Consider the following 16,651-nt stretch of genomic DNA (forward strand, 5'->3'; position numbering starts at 1 on the left):
TTTATTGATTTATTTTCTTCCTTCATATATTTCTTGAATGGATTTTTTATTTTTCTTTCTTCCTTAGCTCTGATGATCCTGGCTTTTTTGAGGGGCTCTTTGTGGCTGAAGACAGTGTGGTGTCTAGATTTGTCGACACCATAGAGAAAGCAGTGAAAAATGCAAGTTGACAAAATAGTTGTTACAATAATAACCGTAACCCCAACTTCAATTACTTCTGCCTACCAATTCCAAAATCAAATTGAGAGAATGAATGCCATATATTGAATGACATCATTGCTTTTATTTGATTTGTCATGTTTGTTTTGTGTGTCATAGACACAGGGAAGAGGCACATGTGGGGACTCCCAATGGACAGCAGCGAGGGAAACTTCAAGGAGGGCTTCAAAATTGGACGAAGAGGGGATGGAGGTTGCTGTGTGTCGCCATGGGTTCCTTTTGAAAGCCCTTAATATGTACAGGGGAGAGATATTTGCCTACCCTCTGTACCTTCAAAAGGAGCTCATGCCAGCCAAGGCACAATTCTTCGCAATGGATGTGGCATGCAAATACTGGCCATACCTGGAGAAAGTTGCTAGTGTCCTTCCTGCTCTTCAGGAGCTGACCACTATGAAACCCTTTCTCAGTGTAATGCATGCTCGAGCCCATGCTACTAAGTGTGAGGTGTGTATAATATTTTAGCATCATATGTACATTTGTAATATTAACAAGCACATTAATACCATTTCTTGCATGGATTGTAATGCCCTTTGATGCAGATTGTGTTTTGTGATATTGTCCTATATAAATGTAATTTAATTTAATTTAGTTTCTTCCACCCTTTAATAACAGATTAATTGGAGTGGGAGGAACCAGGAAGGAGCAGGGACAACCGCTGGTGAGCAAAATTCCTGTATATTTTTTTTTTTTAGATTGATCATCATAACCTCATTATTTGCTTTAAACAGCACGGGTGGACATGCTTACATTGCATGCAATGGGGTGGAACGAGAAAAAAAATCTCTCTTTACATCAGGCACTTTCCACAAGATATGTGAAGGTAAGTCTCTTATTAATTGTTTTGTGTGTCCTTTTGTTGTGTTTACTTGGCCTGTTGGTAATCATACAAAGTTGTAATCCTGATTATTGTATAACACTGTTCATCAGACTTGTCAGAGACTCCATGATGAGACTGCAAGGCTAGCTGACCTAAAAACAGAGCTAGATTGCACAGATGAATTGGTATCACAGTGGCTATCTGATGTAAAGGAATGGGCAGCTGGTGGTAAGCATGACCAGATAAAAGAAACAACAAACATCCCTTTCTACCATCTACATTTTATGTTTGATATTAAAGAGCAGAAAAAATAGTAGGCGGATCATCATCTAATGTGATGCCACATTTATGTCAGGTTTATTAGAATATTCCAGTTCCTTGCAGGAAGTGCACATACATACTAACTTTAAATAAGTTTGATTAAAAGGTTTAACATAAAATTCAAACAGAGAAGCGGTTCTGTGTTGTTTTAACAGTGAATTTGCTCTCACTATTTCTTCTACAGAGACACCTGGTACATCTCGTGTCAGTCAAGGCACAACACACAAAGAAATTCAGCAGTCAATTGAGGGGCTCTACCTTAGTGTGAGGCACCGGAAGCGAACCCTCTACCGTCAGAATGGTATAACTCTACAATACAATAGGCTGATAAATTCAAGCTACTGTATGCATCCTACTCCACCAACATGGAATTAGCAAATAATGTAGTAGCACAGTTCAGCTCAATCATTGAATTCTGTTCTTTAAATGACAAGTCTGTAGGATTTAGTGGTATCGATCATTGAGATTTGACGATTGCAACCAGCTTTCCTCACCTCTTGTCTTTCCAAGCTACAGTAGCCGACAAGAAAATGTGTGAGGTACTATCTAAACCCAGTGTTTGTTTGTCCGTTGTGGGCTACTGTAGGAACATGGAGGTGCAACATAGCGGCCTCCATGGAAGGGGAATGTATTTAGATAAAAAAAAAAAACTGCCCATTCTAAAGTAATTAATGCACAATTATTATTTTCAGGCAATCATGAAAAGTGTGTGTGTGTGTGTGTTATTCCTGCAAATAGATTCCCCCCAAAATTTTACACACTGGACCTTTGTTTCCCATGTCAGTCTACATTATAATTTTCACGTACTTCAACACCTTTTTTTTTTTTAAGTTTTTGGTGCTATAATATCTTTCTTGCTTAAGAGTGCTGTCAAAAACCTCTGCCTCTGTACTTCATGTCTTTCTAGACAGCAGCAAGTTTCGCCATCGCCTTCGAAGGAAGCTGGCAGAAGACAAAAAACTCCTTCTTCAGGAGATACAGAAATACAATGATCTTGTACTAGAATCGGCAACAACCATTGATGTAGCTGTGGTGGAGCATTCCCTAACTGGAGAGAATACTGTGTATCAAATTTGGCCGTGGGAGGTTCATGGCAGTGGTATGTCTGTTTTTAGATGCTTCACAGGAATTTATTTTCAGTTCTGCTTTATAGAGTATACTGAACTAAGGCATGCATGTTACATATTGAGTGTTGTAATATTAATTTAGTTTATTGGTGTATTTTCTGTTTTCTTATGTATCAATTTGATAAAAAAGTAAATGTTTGTAGTGATTATGCAAGATTGTCTCATGTATACATATAACTGTTATTGATTCTTAGCAAACATTTCAATCAAGAAACGAGTGCACGACCAAGTGATGTTAACAAGGCGACTGCATGAGGAAACAAGAGTTTTGGTTTTGGAGATGGCACAACACTGCACATGGTTGCAGAGCTTGGCAATGGTTCTCAAGAACAAGTTGGCTGAAGAGGGTAAGTTTAATTAAAACCCTGTCCATCTAACACACACAAAAAAAAAACACATCAGTCACAGAACTTGATGGAGTAGAACGGTTATTGCTCTCTTTGCCGAGGTCCTTTAACACGTACATAAAATGGGGATTAAAGTTGTTACTGTAGCTATGTTAACAAGTCAGTACGGCTATAAAGATTCACATTTGCTTGAAAGCTGTGCAGATTTGTTGTAGTATTTCTGTTACTTGAAAGCATAAATGAACAAAATAATTTGAACATTGAAATTTGTGTCCTGATGTGTTACACGTGGTTAGAATAACATCAAGATTAATCTTATTATTATTATCATCTCCTCCAGTCAACATAGAAAACCTTGCTGGTCAGCAAGTAAGAAAATGTGTTATTTCAGCACAACTATAGTGAAGAAGAAAACTGTTAACTTAAAACAGCTGTCAGATATCATATATATATGCTGCTTTGGGCCTCCCTCCATAAAGTCACCTCAGTGAGCCATGTTGCCTTAAGTTGTTTTATACAGAAGCTAGCCTGGTCCCATGTCAGCGATATACGTAAAAATGCCAATCATCCTGCTATGTAGATTTGAATAGGTGATATCTTTTTACTCCATTTAAGTTCTTTGGCCTTATGAAACAATCTTAATATAGTTTGTCTTTAATGTAATCTCGTTTGTATTTTGAGACGTAGACCAGGGAAATGAGGGATTTTGCTGTCTCTTAAGAAGAAGACTGTCAGAGGTGTCAGAAAGGTTCCAAATGGTCCTCCAACAGTACAAGACTGCCTTAGGTCCTGAGGCCTCTGTCCTTCTACATGTTGAAGAGGAAGATCAAAGTGACCTCAGTAGTCCAGACACCAGTGAGGATGAAGAGGAAAACACAATTTAGGTCATTTATTTATTATTATGTATGTTTGTTTGTTTGTTTTTGGAATAACCCCCTGTTGCTGTTATTCTTAATAATTTATTTTTACACACCTCACTTATTCTAAAACAGTTGAAATTCACCCTCTTATCCTAATTCTTTATTTCCCCAGATGGAAGCTGCACGAAGGACTATGTGGAAGGAAATGGACTTGCCCTATATCTGTGTATTTTTAGAATGCTGATTAATTAACCACATCAAAATCTTGTTGAAAATTCAAACTGTGTCTTTAGATTTTCCAAGCAATTTAGTAAGCACATTGCAGAGTTCATTGAAAATGCACAAACATCTCATTATAGGGGCACCAATCTTAGCCAAAAATGTCAACTTTGCATGTATGATATTACCAGATGTAATTACTGTGCTCATGATATTTGGGTAGTGTACACTCTTCTAAAAGAGAGACTCCCCTTGATTGTGGTGACCCTGTAACCTTTCCTTTTGCACCAACGTTAGGCCAAACTTTTGACCTGCACACAACAAATGTTATGAACCGATTTCTGTAATTTTCTGAGCAATGAATCACTTCATGTTGACCTTATGACATTCCCTGTAGCACAATCATTAGACCAGAATGTAAAATTGAATATTGTCTAATTGGGCAGATTGCCATGAAATCTTGTAAGCACATGATGACTTTGGAGACCTCATGACAATTCCTCTATCATCACATTTAGGCCTTAATGTAAAAACTCATTCTTGATTGCATTTCTCAATATTCACTTATTCTGTGGTGCCGTGTCAGTCTATGACATTTTGTTTTTCCCCAGAGGAGGCTGCCTATGGATCACTACTTGATTGAGTGTATTATATAACTGTTGTGTTACTTTATATTACTGCAAAGATGCATTATAGTATGTAACAGAAAAATACAGTTTTTTATTTTACGATTGTATTTTATATTGTATATTATTACAGTTGACAGATGACTTAATTCTTTTTTCTGCTGGAGCTTTTCAAGTGAACTTAACCTCACAGTCCAATGTTTTTAAATACAGCCTTATGGCTTGTTTGACAAATATGTATTTGGTGTATTTTCACTGGTATTGTTATGAAAGACAAGAAATAAAGTATTTCCAAAGATTACTATTTAATTTTTTTACTTTTTCATACTTTGTTATTGAAAAACAATATTTTATATTTTTATAGTTGATGAAGACTATCTCTGTTTAACATCAAAATGCATTCTTAATTAATTACTTTAATGCATATCTTTTTACTTATTTTCAAACAATCAACCTTGCTTGTAATTAAACAAGATCTATCATAATAAGTAATGTGTATCCAAGGTGTATATGTTACAGTTTTTCGCAATTGCTGAAATACTATAACTATGGATTTGAACTAAAATTTCAAAACCACAACAACATTTATCAAAAAGCACACCCTTTTCCCCGAACAATAAACACTACTCCCCAGTTTTGACACGAGTCAGATTTGTTAAACTTACACTGCAAATCTTTACACACATATCCATTTATCATTGTCTACACAATGTTGTAATTTAGAAAGCACTACACAAAACTGATCACACAGCAATCAGAACCTTCAACAGATCGATGAAAGGGATAAGATGAGAGGGGGAGGAGAAAGGGGAAGGGCAAAGAGACGAGCAGTCTCAGATGAGATTTGTGCCGGCATCATCCCTCTGTTCCCACAGCTCTATATAAAAATGTAGCTTTATTATATACACTCACCTAAAGGATTATTAGGAACACCATACTAATACTGTGTTTGACCATCTTTCGCCTTCAAAACTGCCTTAATTCTACATGGCATTGATTCAACAAGGTGCTGAAAGCATTCTTTAGAAATATTGGCCCATATTAATAGGAGAGCATCTTGCAGTTGATGGAGATTTGTGGGATGCACATCCAGGACACGAAGCTCCCATTCCTCCACATCCCAAAGATGCTCTATTGGGTTGAGATCTGGTGACTGTGGGGGCCATTTTAGTACAGTGAACTCATTGTCATGTTCAAGAAACCAGTTTGAAATGATTCAAGCTTTGTGACATGGTGCATTATCCTGCTGGAAGTAGCCATCGGAGGATGGGTACATGGTGGTCATAAAGGGATGGACATCTATGCAACGCTCAAAATTGCTTAAATCACCTTTCTTTCCCATTCTGACATTCAGTTTGGAGATCAGGTGATTGTCTTGACCAGGATCACAACCCTAAATCAATGCATTGAAGCAACTGCCATGTGATTGGTTGATTAGATAATTGCATTAATGAGAAATTGAACAGGTGTTCCTAATAATCCTTTAGGTGAGTGTACATCAACAATCTCCTACAGTTGAAACATACATTATACTATATTTAAATGATCAAGATAAAAAAAAATCACGAGGCTATCAGGTCATTGAGTATATTTGACTGTCATTGTAGTTGTAGAACAACCATCAGGGCCGTCTACAATGTACAATATTTACAGTTTTTTGCTTGCACACATTTTCAAAACTATTTCACCTTTTTTCAAAACTTTTCCAAAACTGCACACAACTACAATTCCCACAAGAGACGCACCATTGAACTTCTTACAAGGTGTATAAATCAATCACCATTCTTGTAGTTCTTCTGGTTTCCTGACCAGGAATAGGATTATAAAAATGTGCGTTTACTATTCTATATTAAGAAACACATTATACAGATTAAACATACATTATGCTATATTTATATATGTTTATTTAACATTATGTATATTTAATTATGGCCGGCAAATGTTTGATTTACCACCTGATGAATGTAATAAACTGCCCCTTATAAATATGTCAGCATTAGGTGCAATAGATATGCAAACAATATCCTAATATTAAAGATTTCCAAAATGTGTGATATAGGCTACTCTCCAGATCAAGACCTTCACAATAAATATATATTTGTATTTTAATTAGAGACAAAAACTGTTCAATTTTAGAAGCTAAAATCATTTATTTTATTTGGATGAATTAGTCTGTTTATCAGATTTACCAATTGTTATAATTCGTGCTGGTCAAGAACAATAGATAAAATTGAACTGCAACCAAAACTTGGGGCCATTTTCAAATATTTGACTGGCTCCTCCCCTAACAAATGTAACCTCACTCCTAATTTTTTTATAAAACTTTAGAGCACTGATTTAACTATATATGTTAACCTAAATTTTAATAAAAATAAAAAAAATCCACGTATAAATATGCTCAATGTAGCCTGTTTCTTTTGTCAGAAACCACTTCATCCTCATATTGTTTTGAATTAAATTTATGTATGGAAAAGTAAAAAACTAAAATGATCATTTTTTGCAAATGTTATTGTAGTGTATTTGTGATCTTTCACAAAAATGTAAGTGAAAATACGCCAAATGCTTATTTATTGCTTAATTACTCACTAGAGGCTTAAAGAGTGATCAAACAAATTTATTGACAAGGTGCATAACAAATTGAAACTATAAAGTCTTTGGCAATTGGACCACATCAAGACATCATTCTTTTAAAATAAATGCATGATATGAAAAAGGGATATCCCCTACATGGAGCCGACACTGGTGGTGGTGAAGGGGTGGGTAGATGTTGAGATCTAGATGAATGTAGAGCTCTTCTCCTGATGACCACGGTGGAGGGACCTACTGTATGACACGATTGGCTCAAGAGGGTTGAGATGAAAATACATTTTGTTTAAGACATAAAACACCCAGTCAGCTGATAAGTTTGAAGTAGAAGAGAGTGAGAGAGACAATTTAAAAGATATGATATAATGTGTGAGTATAAAGAAGGTCAGTCTTATTTGTTGAAACTTCATATTTAAGCTTCATGTCAAACAAGCCATAAGGTTGTATTTCTTAACAGTGGACTGTGAGGTTAAGTGAACTTGAAAAGCACAGAAAACAGAACTGAATGAAATCAAATTACATGTCAACTGTAATAAAATAACAGTGCAATTTATAATCATGAAATATAAAAAGCATGATTTTGAATAACATCTGAAAAAGCAAATTGAGTTGGACTGAGTAAATTTCTAGTACATTCCCTTTTGAGATTAAACTCCAGGTCACAATCTTGGAGATGTTCCCCTTTTCACTACTACAGAAAGATGAGATATGACTTCAAATGCAGCAAAGAAACAGTTTAATAAATAGGCTGAAACCAAAATGTTTAGAGTTCTAAACATACATTTTATTTATTTTCATTATTTTGGAGTGAATCCTTTGGCTGCAAGGAATGGGCCCACTGCTCACCACTAAAAACAGAAGGGATTTTTTTTCTGTTACTGGTTGGGGTTTCCAATAAACTTACAACATTACCGAACATGTCTTTTATAAGTATAAGTTTTATTTTCCATCTATGAAGGACCACCACCTTTATGCACGGAAAATAAAACTGTTATACTTATAAAAGACATTTTCGGTAATGATGTGTGCTTTTTTTTTCACTTGTTTAAAAGGCTTGTTTAATCTAAAACAGAACAGATTAAAGGTGCATTCAGCGATCCCAGTTGGCCTAACCTCTTGTTGATGTTTGAAATTATTATCAAACAAAACGGAGGCTAGCTAGACCCTCCCTCCTCCTCATCAGCGCAATAACCCCCCAAACCCCACCCCAAATCATTATTGTCGGTGATTAGCTGGAACAGTCTGTTATGTTTCGTGATATGGGTTGATCTGTTTGTTGCTCAGTTTGTTTGACCTGCGTTTGTGGAGACTAGGCTATCTACAGAGATCGCGTTTCTTTACAGTGTGTTCAGGGGACAGGCAGATAGAGGATAGTGACGAGATGTTTGCGGTAGGTGAAACAAAATGTTTTGGCCTAAAAAATAAGTGAGATCGCTGAATGCACCTTTAATAATAAATAATTGTAGCAAAAAAAAAAAAAAAGGTTTAAGTAAATAAATAATGAATGCATTAATTCATAAAGCAGAAGAACAGAATAATACATACCATACTGGACAAGGCTCCCAGTCATGTAAGAAAATACAACAACAAAAAAATCCATTCTTAGCATAAGGCTATTATGTCTGGTTATAGGCATTGAGTTTCATTGATTTTCAGTAGACACTCCTTCATAAACTGTAATTCAAAAAGACTGAACACAAAAAGTATCTACCTAACAATTATGGTATGTATAATATGTATTTGACAACACACAAGGAAGTTTCTAAATCCTATATTACACTCTGCATACTGCCTAAACTCTGCAGTTCCTTTATGACTGTCTAACCTTTCTCACTCTTTCTCTAGGCGAGTGGGGTAGGAGCAATCTGTGAACATCAAAAACACATTTCAAATATTTCTTAAATAGTTAGATTATGAACAAAATAAACACAACTATGAATACTTAAGTAGTGACCAGACTTGCAAGGATGACAAGTGATGTTTATCACTAATCAAAACATGTATCATGGAATCAAATTACTCTCGGTTCCAATGTGGTATGCTTGCTTGAATAACCATACTACTGCTAAGCCACAGCTCACAACTAAGAATACTCCACTGCTGCTACTACTACTAATTGGCAATGCATTTTGGTCAATTTTGACTAATTAAGCCTGTTGGATTTTATAGGTTGTCAATTGCACTAATCTCAATAATAGTAATCATTCCTATTCTATATCTATTATGAATAATCATGGGTGTGTGTGCTACGCTAGACTAGCTGGACTGGTCACGACATTTTAATATTGTTGCCCTGTTCACGAGTTCACCCTTACATCTAATCTGAAGGCAAATAGTAGGCATATTTTGGCGTGCTGTCCTGGGGGAGGGGTCCGGGCCCGGAGCATAGCCCGAACCCAAATAACTCCCCCTATCCCAATTTGGGATAAATAGATTAGAAGTGAGGAGTTGGGGTGGAGGAGGGTTGCCGAAAAACTGTCGTGGGACAGGAGGTAGGAAGACTGGATATATATACGCGTGCGTGCTATAAGATGATTAGCTAAACGAGATGCACCTGTACCAAATTGGATGATTATCTGATCGTGCTTCTCCCGAACTTTGTTAATAAAACCACATTTCACGAGTTCACCCTTACATCTAATCTGAAGGCAAATAGTAGGCATATTTTGGCGTGCTGTCCTGGGGGAGGGGTCCGGGCCCGGAGCATAGCCCGAACCCAAATAACTCCCCAAAAGAAGCTTAAAGCCATAGGACAGCAGCCAGAGAGATAAAATTTAGTTGCCCCCCAAAATATGCGTGTTGGGAAGAAAATGCAGAGCGACCTGGAGAGCCCGTGCAGTGTTCGACGAGAGCTGCGGCTCGCAACGTCTTACCAGCGAGCCCTCCATGCCGCTTATGGGAGGAGCACAATGCCAGATATCAAGAAATGAGGGACTCTTGCTGCCTCCGAAGGGAGCTGCGGCTCTGCTGCACCGGAAGGGAGAGTCCCTCTTGCGGCTGAGTACGAGGCGCGGTTTGTTGCATCTGATGGAGGGCTCTCACTGCGACTGAAGGGAGCCAGCGACTGTATCCCATCGGGAGGGAGATCCCTGGCCGCCATAGAGTATGCAACATAACTCGGACGGGGGGTTCACACTGCGACCGAAGGGAGCCGTGGGTCTGCTGCACCAGAAGGGAGAGCCCCGTCAGATGCTAAATAGGCAATGAGATTCGAGCCGCGGTTTGGCGCGTCGGATGAAGGGCTCCTAATGCAACCGAAGGGAGCCAGCGGCTGTACCCCATCGGGAGGGAGATCCCTAGCCATCGTGGAGCATGCAACATAACTCAGATGGGGGGTTCACACTGCGACCGAAGGGAGCTGTGGGTCTGCTGCACCGGAAGAGGAGCCCTAGTCCGATGCTGAGAAGGCAAAGAGACGCGACTGTTGGAGGGACTCCCGCTGCATCCGAAGGGAGCTGCGGCTCTGCTGCACCGGAAGGGGGAGTCCCCCATTGCGGGTTTATGGAGGCACGGTTTTTTGCCTCTGAGGGTTCTCCCAGCCTCCGTAGGGGGTTCGCAACTCTGCAGCAGGAGTGCTGCCCCGGAGGGGAGAGCCCTGATTGACGCTAACTAGAATACGACTGTTGGAGGGACTTTTGCTGCGTCCGAAGGGAGCTGCGGCTCTGCTGCACCGGAAAGGCGAGTCCCCCTTGCGATGCAAGGCATGGCTTGATGCGTCTGATGGAGGGCTCTCACTGCGACCGAAGGGAGCCAGCAGCTCTATTCCCCCGGGAGGGAGAACCCTATCCGCCCTTGAGCATGCAACATAACTCAGACGGGGGGTTCACCCTGCGACCGAAGGGAGCCGTGGGTCTGCTGCACCGGAAGGGAGAGCCCCATCAGATGCAGAATAGGCAAGAAGATTCGAGGAACGGTTTGATGCATCGGATGGAGGGCTCCTGCTGCGACCGAAGGGAGCCAGCGGCTGTGTTCCCCCGGGAGGGAGATCCCGGTCCGCCCTTGAGCATGCAACATAACTCAGACGGGGGGTTCACCCTGCGACCGAAGGGAGCCGTGGGTCTGCTGCACCGGTAGGGGAGCCCCGTCCGATACGGAGTAGGCAAGAAAACGCGACTGATGGAGGGACTCTCGCTGCGTCCGAAGGGAGCTGCGGCTCTGCTGCACCGGAAGGGACAGTCCCCCTTGCGACTGTATAAGCGGCTTAATTTGATGCATCGGATGGAGGGCTGTCACAACGACCGAATGGGGCCTGTGGCTCTGCTGCACCGGGAGGGATACCCCCATCTGCCGCTGAGCGCGCAGCGCAACTCAATGACAGATGAAAGGCTCACACTGCGACCGAAGGGAGCCACTGCCCAGCTGCACCGGAAGGGAGAGCCCTGTCCGATGCTGAAATAGGCAAGGAGATTGTAACGATGACTGGAGGGCCCTTACTTTGGCCGAAGAAACGATAACTGAGAGGCTTCTATTATTCAAGTACACAACATGATTTAAGGAGAAATATTATTTTTTTTTTTTTTTTTTTTTTTTTTTTTAATGTCTGATGAACAACAACCGAGGGCATCTATCGGATTATGTGAGAGGCCCCTTTTGAGCTGCTTAGGTTTAGGGCCGAAACGATTCCTCGAGTAACGCGATTACAAAAAATGATGTAGGCAAATTCCTTTGCTTCGAAGCCTCTTTTAATTTATTCAAAATCTCACGTCAGGTTCTTTCGCAATGATTTATTTATTTATTTATTTTTATTTATTTATTTTTTTTAAATGTGACAACGCATTTATTTATTTATTTATTTATTTATTTATTTTTTTTTTTTTGTTGGCGGAAGGAGACAAGCGCTGCGTCCGAAAATCACGTACTGCAAGGAGTCAGCAGTGTTTTGATTTGAGGACGTAAAGAGAACGTTGTGGCATGTGTCCATTGCAAGACAGAGCTGGCATACCACAACTAGGGCCCTACAATTTCCGCGATGCAGAAAACGTGGAGGGGATCGCGGAATCCAGTCACAAAAACGGAATTTACAGTTGAACGCGGAATGGCACGGAACTTTGCCAATTATTATTATTATTTTTTTTTTTTTTTTTTTTTTTTTGAATGAATGAATGAATTAAACAAAATAGGTCATTGCACTTACATCCAATTCACGAATTAATATCTCTAAATATTAAGCCGGAACAGTATTTAAACGTAAATCCTGCATGATCTGTGTGTCTCTGTTAATGAATGGAGCAGGAGCGCGACTTTCTTTATCACACACACACTGAAGCGCGTTACGCTCACAGTAATTTCTGCATCTGCGGTCTCACTAAATAAGGACTTGAACACATGAACAACATCTCCAGAACTGCTCTGACAGTCAGTTCATGAGCATTTGACCATTTGATTTAAGTAAAACTAGCGTCACATCACATACACAGAACTGAAAAGGTACGTCAACCCGACTAAATAAAAGTCCGGGGTCCTGACATTTTATCCTACCCATCAGATTTACTTTGCATGCGCACATCAGTATAATTAAGCAAAAACACATTTTATTACTCGATTAATCTATGGATTTTTTTTTTTTTTTTTTTTTTTTTTGAAGAATACTTTATTACTAATATTTTTAAACCAGAGTCGTTGATTAAAAGGAGGGTCCGTCGTGAATTTAGATTGGGCGTTCCGGAGTTCGACAAAAGAGAGCCTGATGAGGTTGAATTGGAGAATGGACATAATATATATATATATATATATATATATATATTTTTTTTTTTTTTTTTTTTTTTTTTTTTTTGAGGCTCTTGCGGCAGTAGGGAAGGATGGAAAGGGCTCCTGCGGGAGCAGACACTGCTATGGCAGTGGTGAAATATAGGTAGAGGCTCCTGCGGGAGCAGACACTGCTGCGGCAGTGGTGAAATATAGGTAGAGGCTCCTGCGGGAGCGGAGACTGCTGCGGCAGTGAGGACAAAACAGAAAAGGCTCCTGCAGGAGCGGACAATGCTCCGGCGGTGGGGAGATACAGAGAAAGCTCCTGCGGAAGGATGGCTGAAGTGAGGATTGACCGTTACAGACAGATAGGGCATGTTAGGAGAGTTAGCTATGGTAGATTAGGAGTTTTAGTGAAAGGGGATGAGCTGGCGTTAGAGGGGTTGGCTGAAGAGGGTTCGAGATAGATATATATAAATAAATAAAATAATCGGCCTGACCACTAATAGGTCTTGGTACCCTCTGCCTTCTGGCAAATCTGGAGCTGGAGGCCACTGAACAGAAAAATGGTTAGTAGCATGAGGGAGCGGAAGAGTTGAGTGCGCGTTTACGAATGGAGGCGGCCTCACGTTTGCTTCAGCTGCTGTGGGTCGTGGGAAGGGGCTGGGGTGTGTAATGTCTTGAAGAACCTGTGTAGCCTGCACTGCTAGCAGAAGTAACAGGATGGAAATACTGGGATGTGCAGGCCCGTGTTGCAAGTAAAAGTAGCTTCATGCTTGCTTTGGCTGCTGTAGTTGTTGGCTGATTTGACAATTGCTCAAACCTTGTCTGAATTAATACGGTCCTGTTGGAAAAGCATCTTTCCTTCTCGTTTTGGCCTTCGGGCCCTTTTAAACAGCCTCCAGAGCAGATAAATTTGGGATGCTGTTTTCCTGTTGTAGTATGGACTGTGAAAATAGAGGCTTTGAAACGATGTAGCATGTTTAGTTTTATAAACCATTGTACCAATAGACATGTCTATAGCAGTAACGTTAATTGCAGTAATGTGATATTCAAATTCAAGCCGTTTCTAAAGACATTTACTTTGCATGCTTTTCATATAACAGTCCTAAAAAGACGATAGAAAATTTACTCACACTTGTTGTTCTGCAGCCAAACACGAGGCAGTTGCGTTTTTTGAAAAATTCTGAATAATCATGCCAGTAAATGGTGAAATATGTCCCTAAATAATTGATCCTGCCGGAATAATTGCATGAAACTTATGTCTGTATCATCTCAGTGAGGTTTAAACATGCACAGTAAAGTAAGTGTAATGTCTTTAGACATTTCGGTGTGGATGACAACTCTGCAAAAAGCCTTTGCTTCGAGTTAAGTCATAACGCCATTTAACAAATTTTGGCGTCTTCATAAGCGCATTCTATATATAACGTCTATTTAAATTGTTCAGATGAGCAAATCACGAGGTTTTCTTGCATGATTAGCATTTTAATTGTTTGGTCAGACGGTTCATATATTGATCTATATATTCACGTTCATAAATCGGGGATTAAACGTGGAATTTATCTTTTGTATGCTAAATATGTAAACAAGCATATGTGCACAGTACCTATAACTGCGCTTTACATTTTGCAAGATTGATAGCTAAATGTCTAACTGACCCGGTTTACTCTCATCAATTTTGTTAAGATAAGATATGTACCAGTTCATTGCGTTTACGAACGACATGTATCCGTTTAATCAACTCGACATGTATACCGGTTTAGTCCTTTCGTTCACGAATGAGAGCTCTCGATCTCTGAGACTCATGTGAAACTCGCTCATTGTGGATGACAACTGAAAAATTCTTCATGAATGAGTGTAAACTGAGAACGATTCGTTCGCCTAGAAGATTCATTCGAAAAAACGATTCTTTCACGAACGACATGCCACTACAACAACGCACGGTCTTCGCCGCTAGTGGAGGCAGCATCGAACTGCGACACGGCTGAAAAAGCGAGAGAGGTTTACTGCGGGGAGAACTGGAGCACTGCTGCGATCCAGCATTATAAGAGAGCCCGGTCCTGGCGAGAAAATCGTGTTGTCGAGTGAGGCGAGTTCAAGGATTTGCACGAGCTTTTGGCCACAACGTGTGGCTTGGCGAGAAGAGCAGCTGACGCGATGACGCTTGTTGGTGTTCGGCGGATAGATATCTTCGTCGGAAGGAAGATTGGGCCTGTGATAAGATGACGGACAGAGCGAACCGAATGCTGACAGAGCGAACCGAATGCTGACAGAGCGAACCGAATGCTGACAGAGCGAACCGAATGCTGACAAACGGTCTATGCCGAAAAACTGTCGTGGGACAGGAGGTAGGAAGACTGGATATATATACGCGTGCGTGCTATAAGATGATTAGCTAAACGAGATGCACCTGTACCAAATTGGATGATTATCTGATCGTGCTTCTCCCGAACTTTGTTAATAAAACCACATTTGTTGATTTGACTGCTTGTATTGTAAATATTGTATATATTTGTAAGTCGCTTTGGATAAAAACGTTTGCTTAATAATTAATTAAATAAATAAAATTGTGACTACCGGTAATTGTCTGTTGTAGTAGTTAAAAAAAAAAAAAGCAATTGAAATAAATCAAATAAACAGGGGTTAAGTTGCAATGTTTAACAAAGTATTAATCATTGCATTTACATGCACTTACTCTTTTGTTGCCTTTTCCTTTCAGGCATATGCCTTGGTCCCCCTGTGGAGTATAAGATTACAGTCCAGTAATATATCCACTCAGAAAAAAACAAAACACATTTACAATAATTAGACAAAATGCACTTTGTAATGTCTTTTCTATATAAATATGTGTCCCTGGTGTGTCTAGACACCCCTGAAATATGTGAAAAGACCATCCTCTTCAGTTAATGTGTGTGCAAACACGCTGTTTGCCTGTTTCAGACAGGGTCTGCATAAAGGACCAATTTAAGATAAATAAGGAATTTTTTAAGGATCATGCAAAGCTACTCTAGTGGAGTATCAGAATAAAAATATAGAACTGGAAATTAGCATAATAGGTCCCCTTTAAATTCTATTTAAGTAATTAATTTACTTATAAGAGAATCTGCTTGACTAATGAGCTATGGTAACAGTTATCAGAACCACTAATAATTAGCCTAATAATAATAATAATTCATTACATTTATATAGTGCGTTTCTGGGTACTCAAAGTGCTTCACATATGGAAGGGGGAATCTCCTCAACCACCTCCAATGTGCAGCATCCACTTGGATGATGCGACGACAGCCATATTGCGCCAGAAAGCCCACCACACACACACACCAGCTTACTGGTGGAGAGGAGACAGAGTGTTGAAGCCAATCAGTATATGGGGATGATTAGGAGGCCATGATGGACAGAGGCCAAGGGGCAAATTTGGCCAGGATGCCGGGGTTACACCCCTACTCTATTTCGAAGGACATCCTGGGATTTTTAATGAACACAGAGAGTCAGGACCTCGGTTTAACGTCTCATCCGAAGGACGAACAAACATTATTTACATACCTGACTTTTTCTTTTTGCGACTTGCGACTGTGTCCCTGGCTGACCCTGTGAAGACAGCTGTGGGTTTGGAGAAAGAAAATTACTCATATACCAAATAAATCTTTAACTGATTATTTTTAAATACTAGAAGATCACAACATTGCACAAGTGTGGCAGTACATGTATTAATAGGTGTAAAGTGCATGCATTCTTATTGCGATTTAATTAAGGTTGCTCCATTAACCCCTCGTGTTTCAATTTCTTGCTTATGTAAATATGTAAATATGTAAATATCTATAATATATTGTAATATACTGTAATA

General features: G+C 39.7%; 2 protein-coding genes across 5 annotated transcripts in view; one reads left to right on the forward strand and one right to left on the reverse strand.

The window, feature by feature from the left end:
• The window catches only part of LOC128025993 (phospholipid scramblase 1), a 104,306-nt gene that overhangs the window by 54,231 nt on the left and 33,424 nt on the right, over positions 1–16,651 (reverse strand). The gene's annotated exons all lie outside the window — the stretch shown is intronic.
• LOC128025983 (uncharacterized) lies at positions 948–4,833 on the forward strand. 2 transcript variants are annotated; one of them, XM_052612641.1, is made up of 7 exons: positions 948–1,039; positions 1,147–1,264; positions 1,542–1,658; positions 2,265–2,456; positions 2,679–2,831; positions 3,519–3,715; positions 3,864–4,833. In XM_052612641.1, the coding sequence occupies exons 1-6, from the start codon at positions 959–961 to the stop codon at positions 3,713–3,715; spliced, it is 858 nt and encodes a 285-aa protein (XP_052468601.1). In that variant the 5' UTR covers positions 948–958; the 3' UTR covers positions 3,864–4,833. The 2 variants fall into 2 exon arrangements, with proteins under 2 accessions (XP_052468601.1, XP_052468592.1); XM_052612632.1 differs by having other exon boundaries at positions 3,513–3,715; positions 3,864–4,324.

The sequence above is a fragment of the Carassius gibelio genome, chromosome A2, assembly GCF_023724105.1.
Source record: "Carassius gibelio isolate Cgi1373 ecotype wild population from Czech Republic chromosome A2, carGib1.2-hapl.c, whole genome shotgun sequence".
NCBI classification, from domain to species: domain Eukaryota; kingdom Metazoa; phylum Chordata; class Actinopteri; order Cypriniformes; family Cyprinidae; genus Carassius; species Carassius gibelio.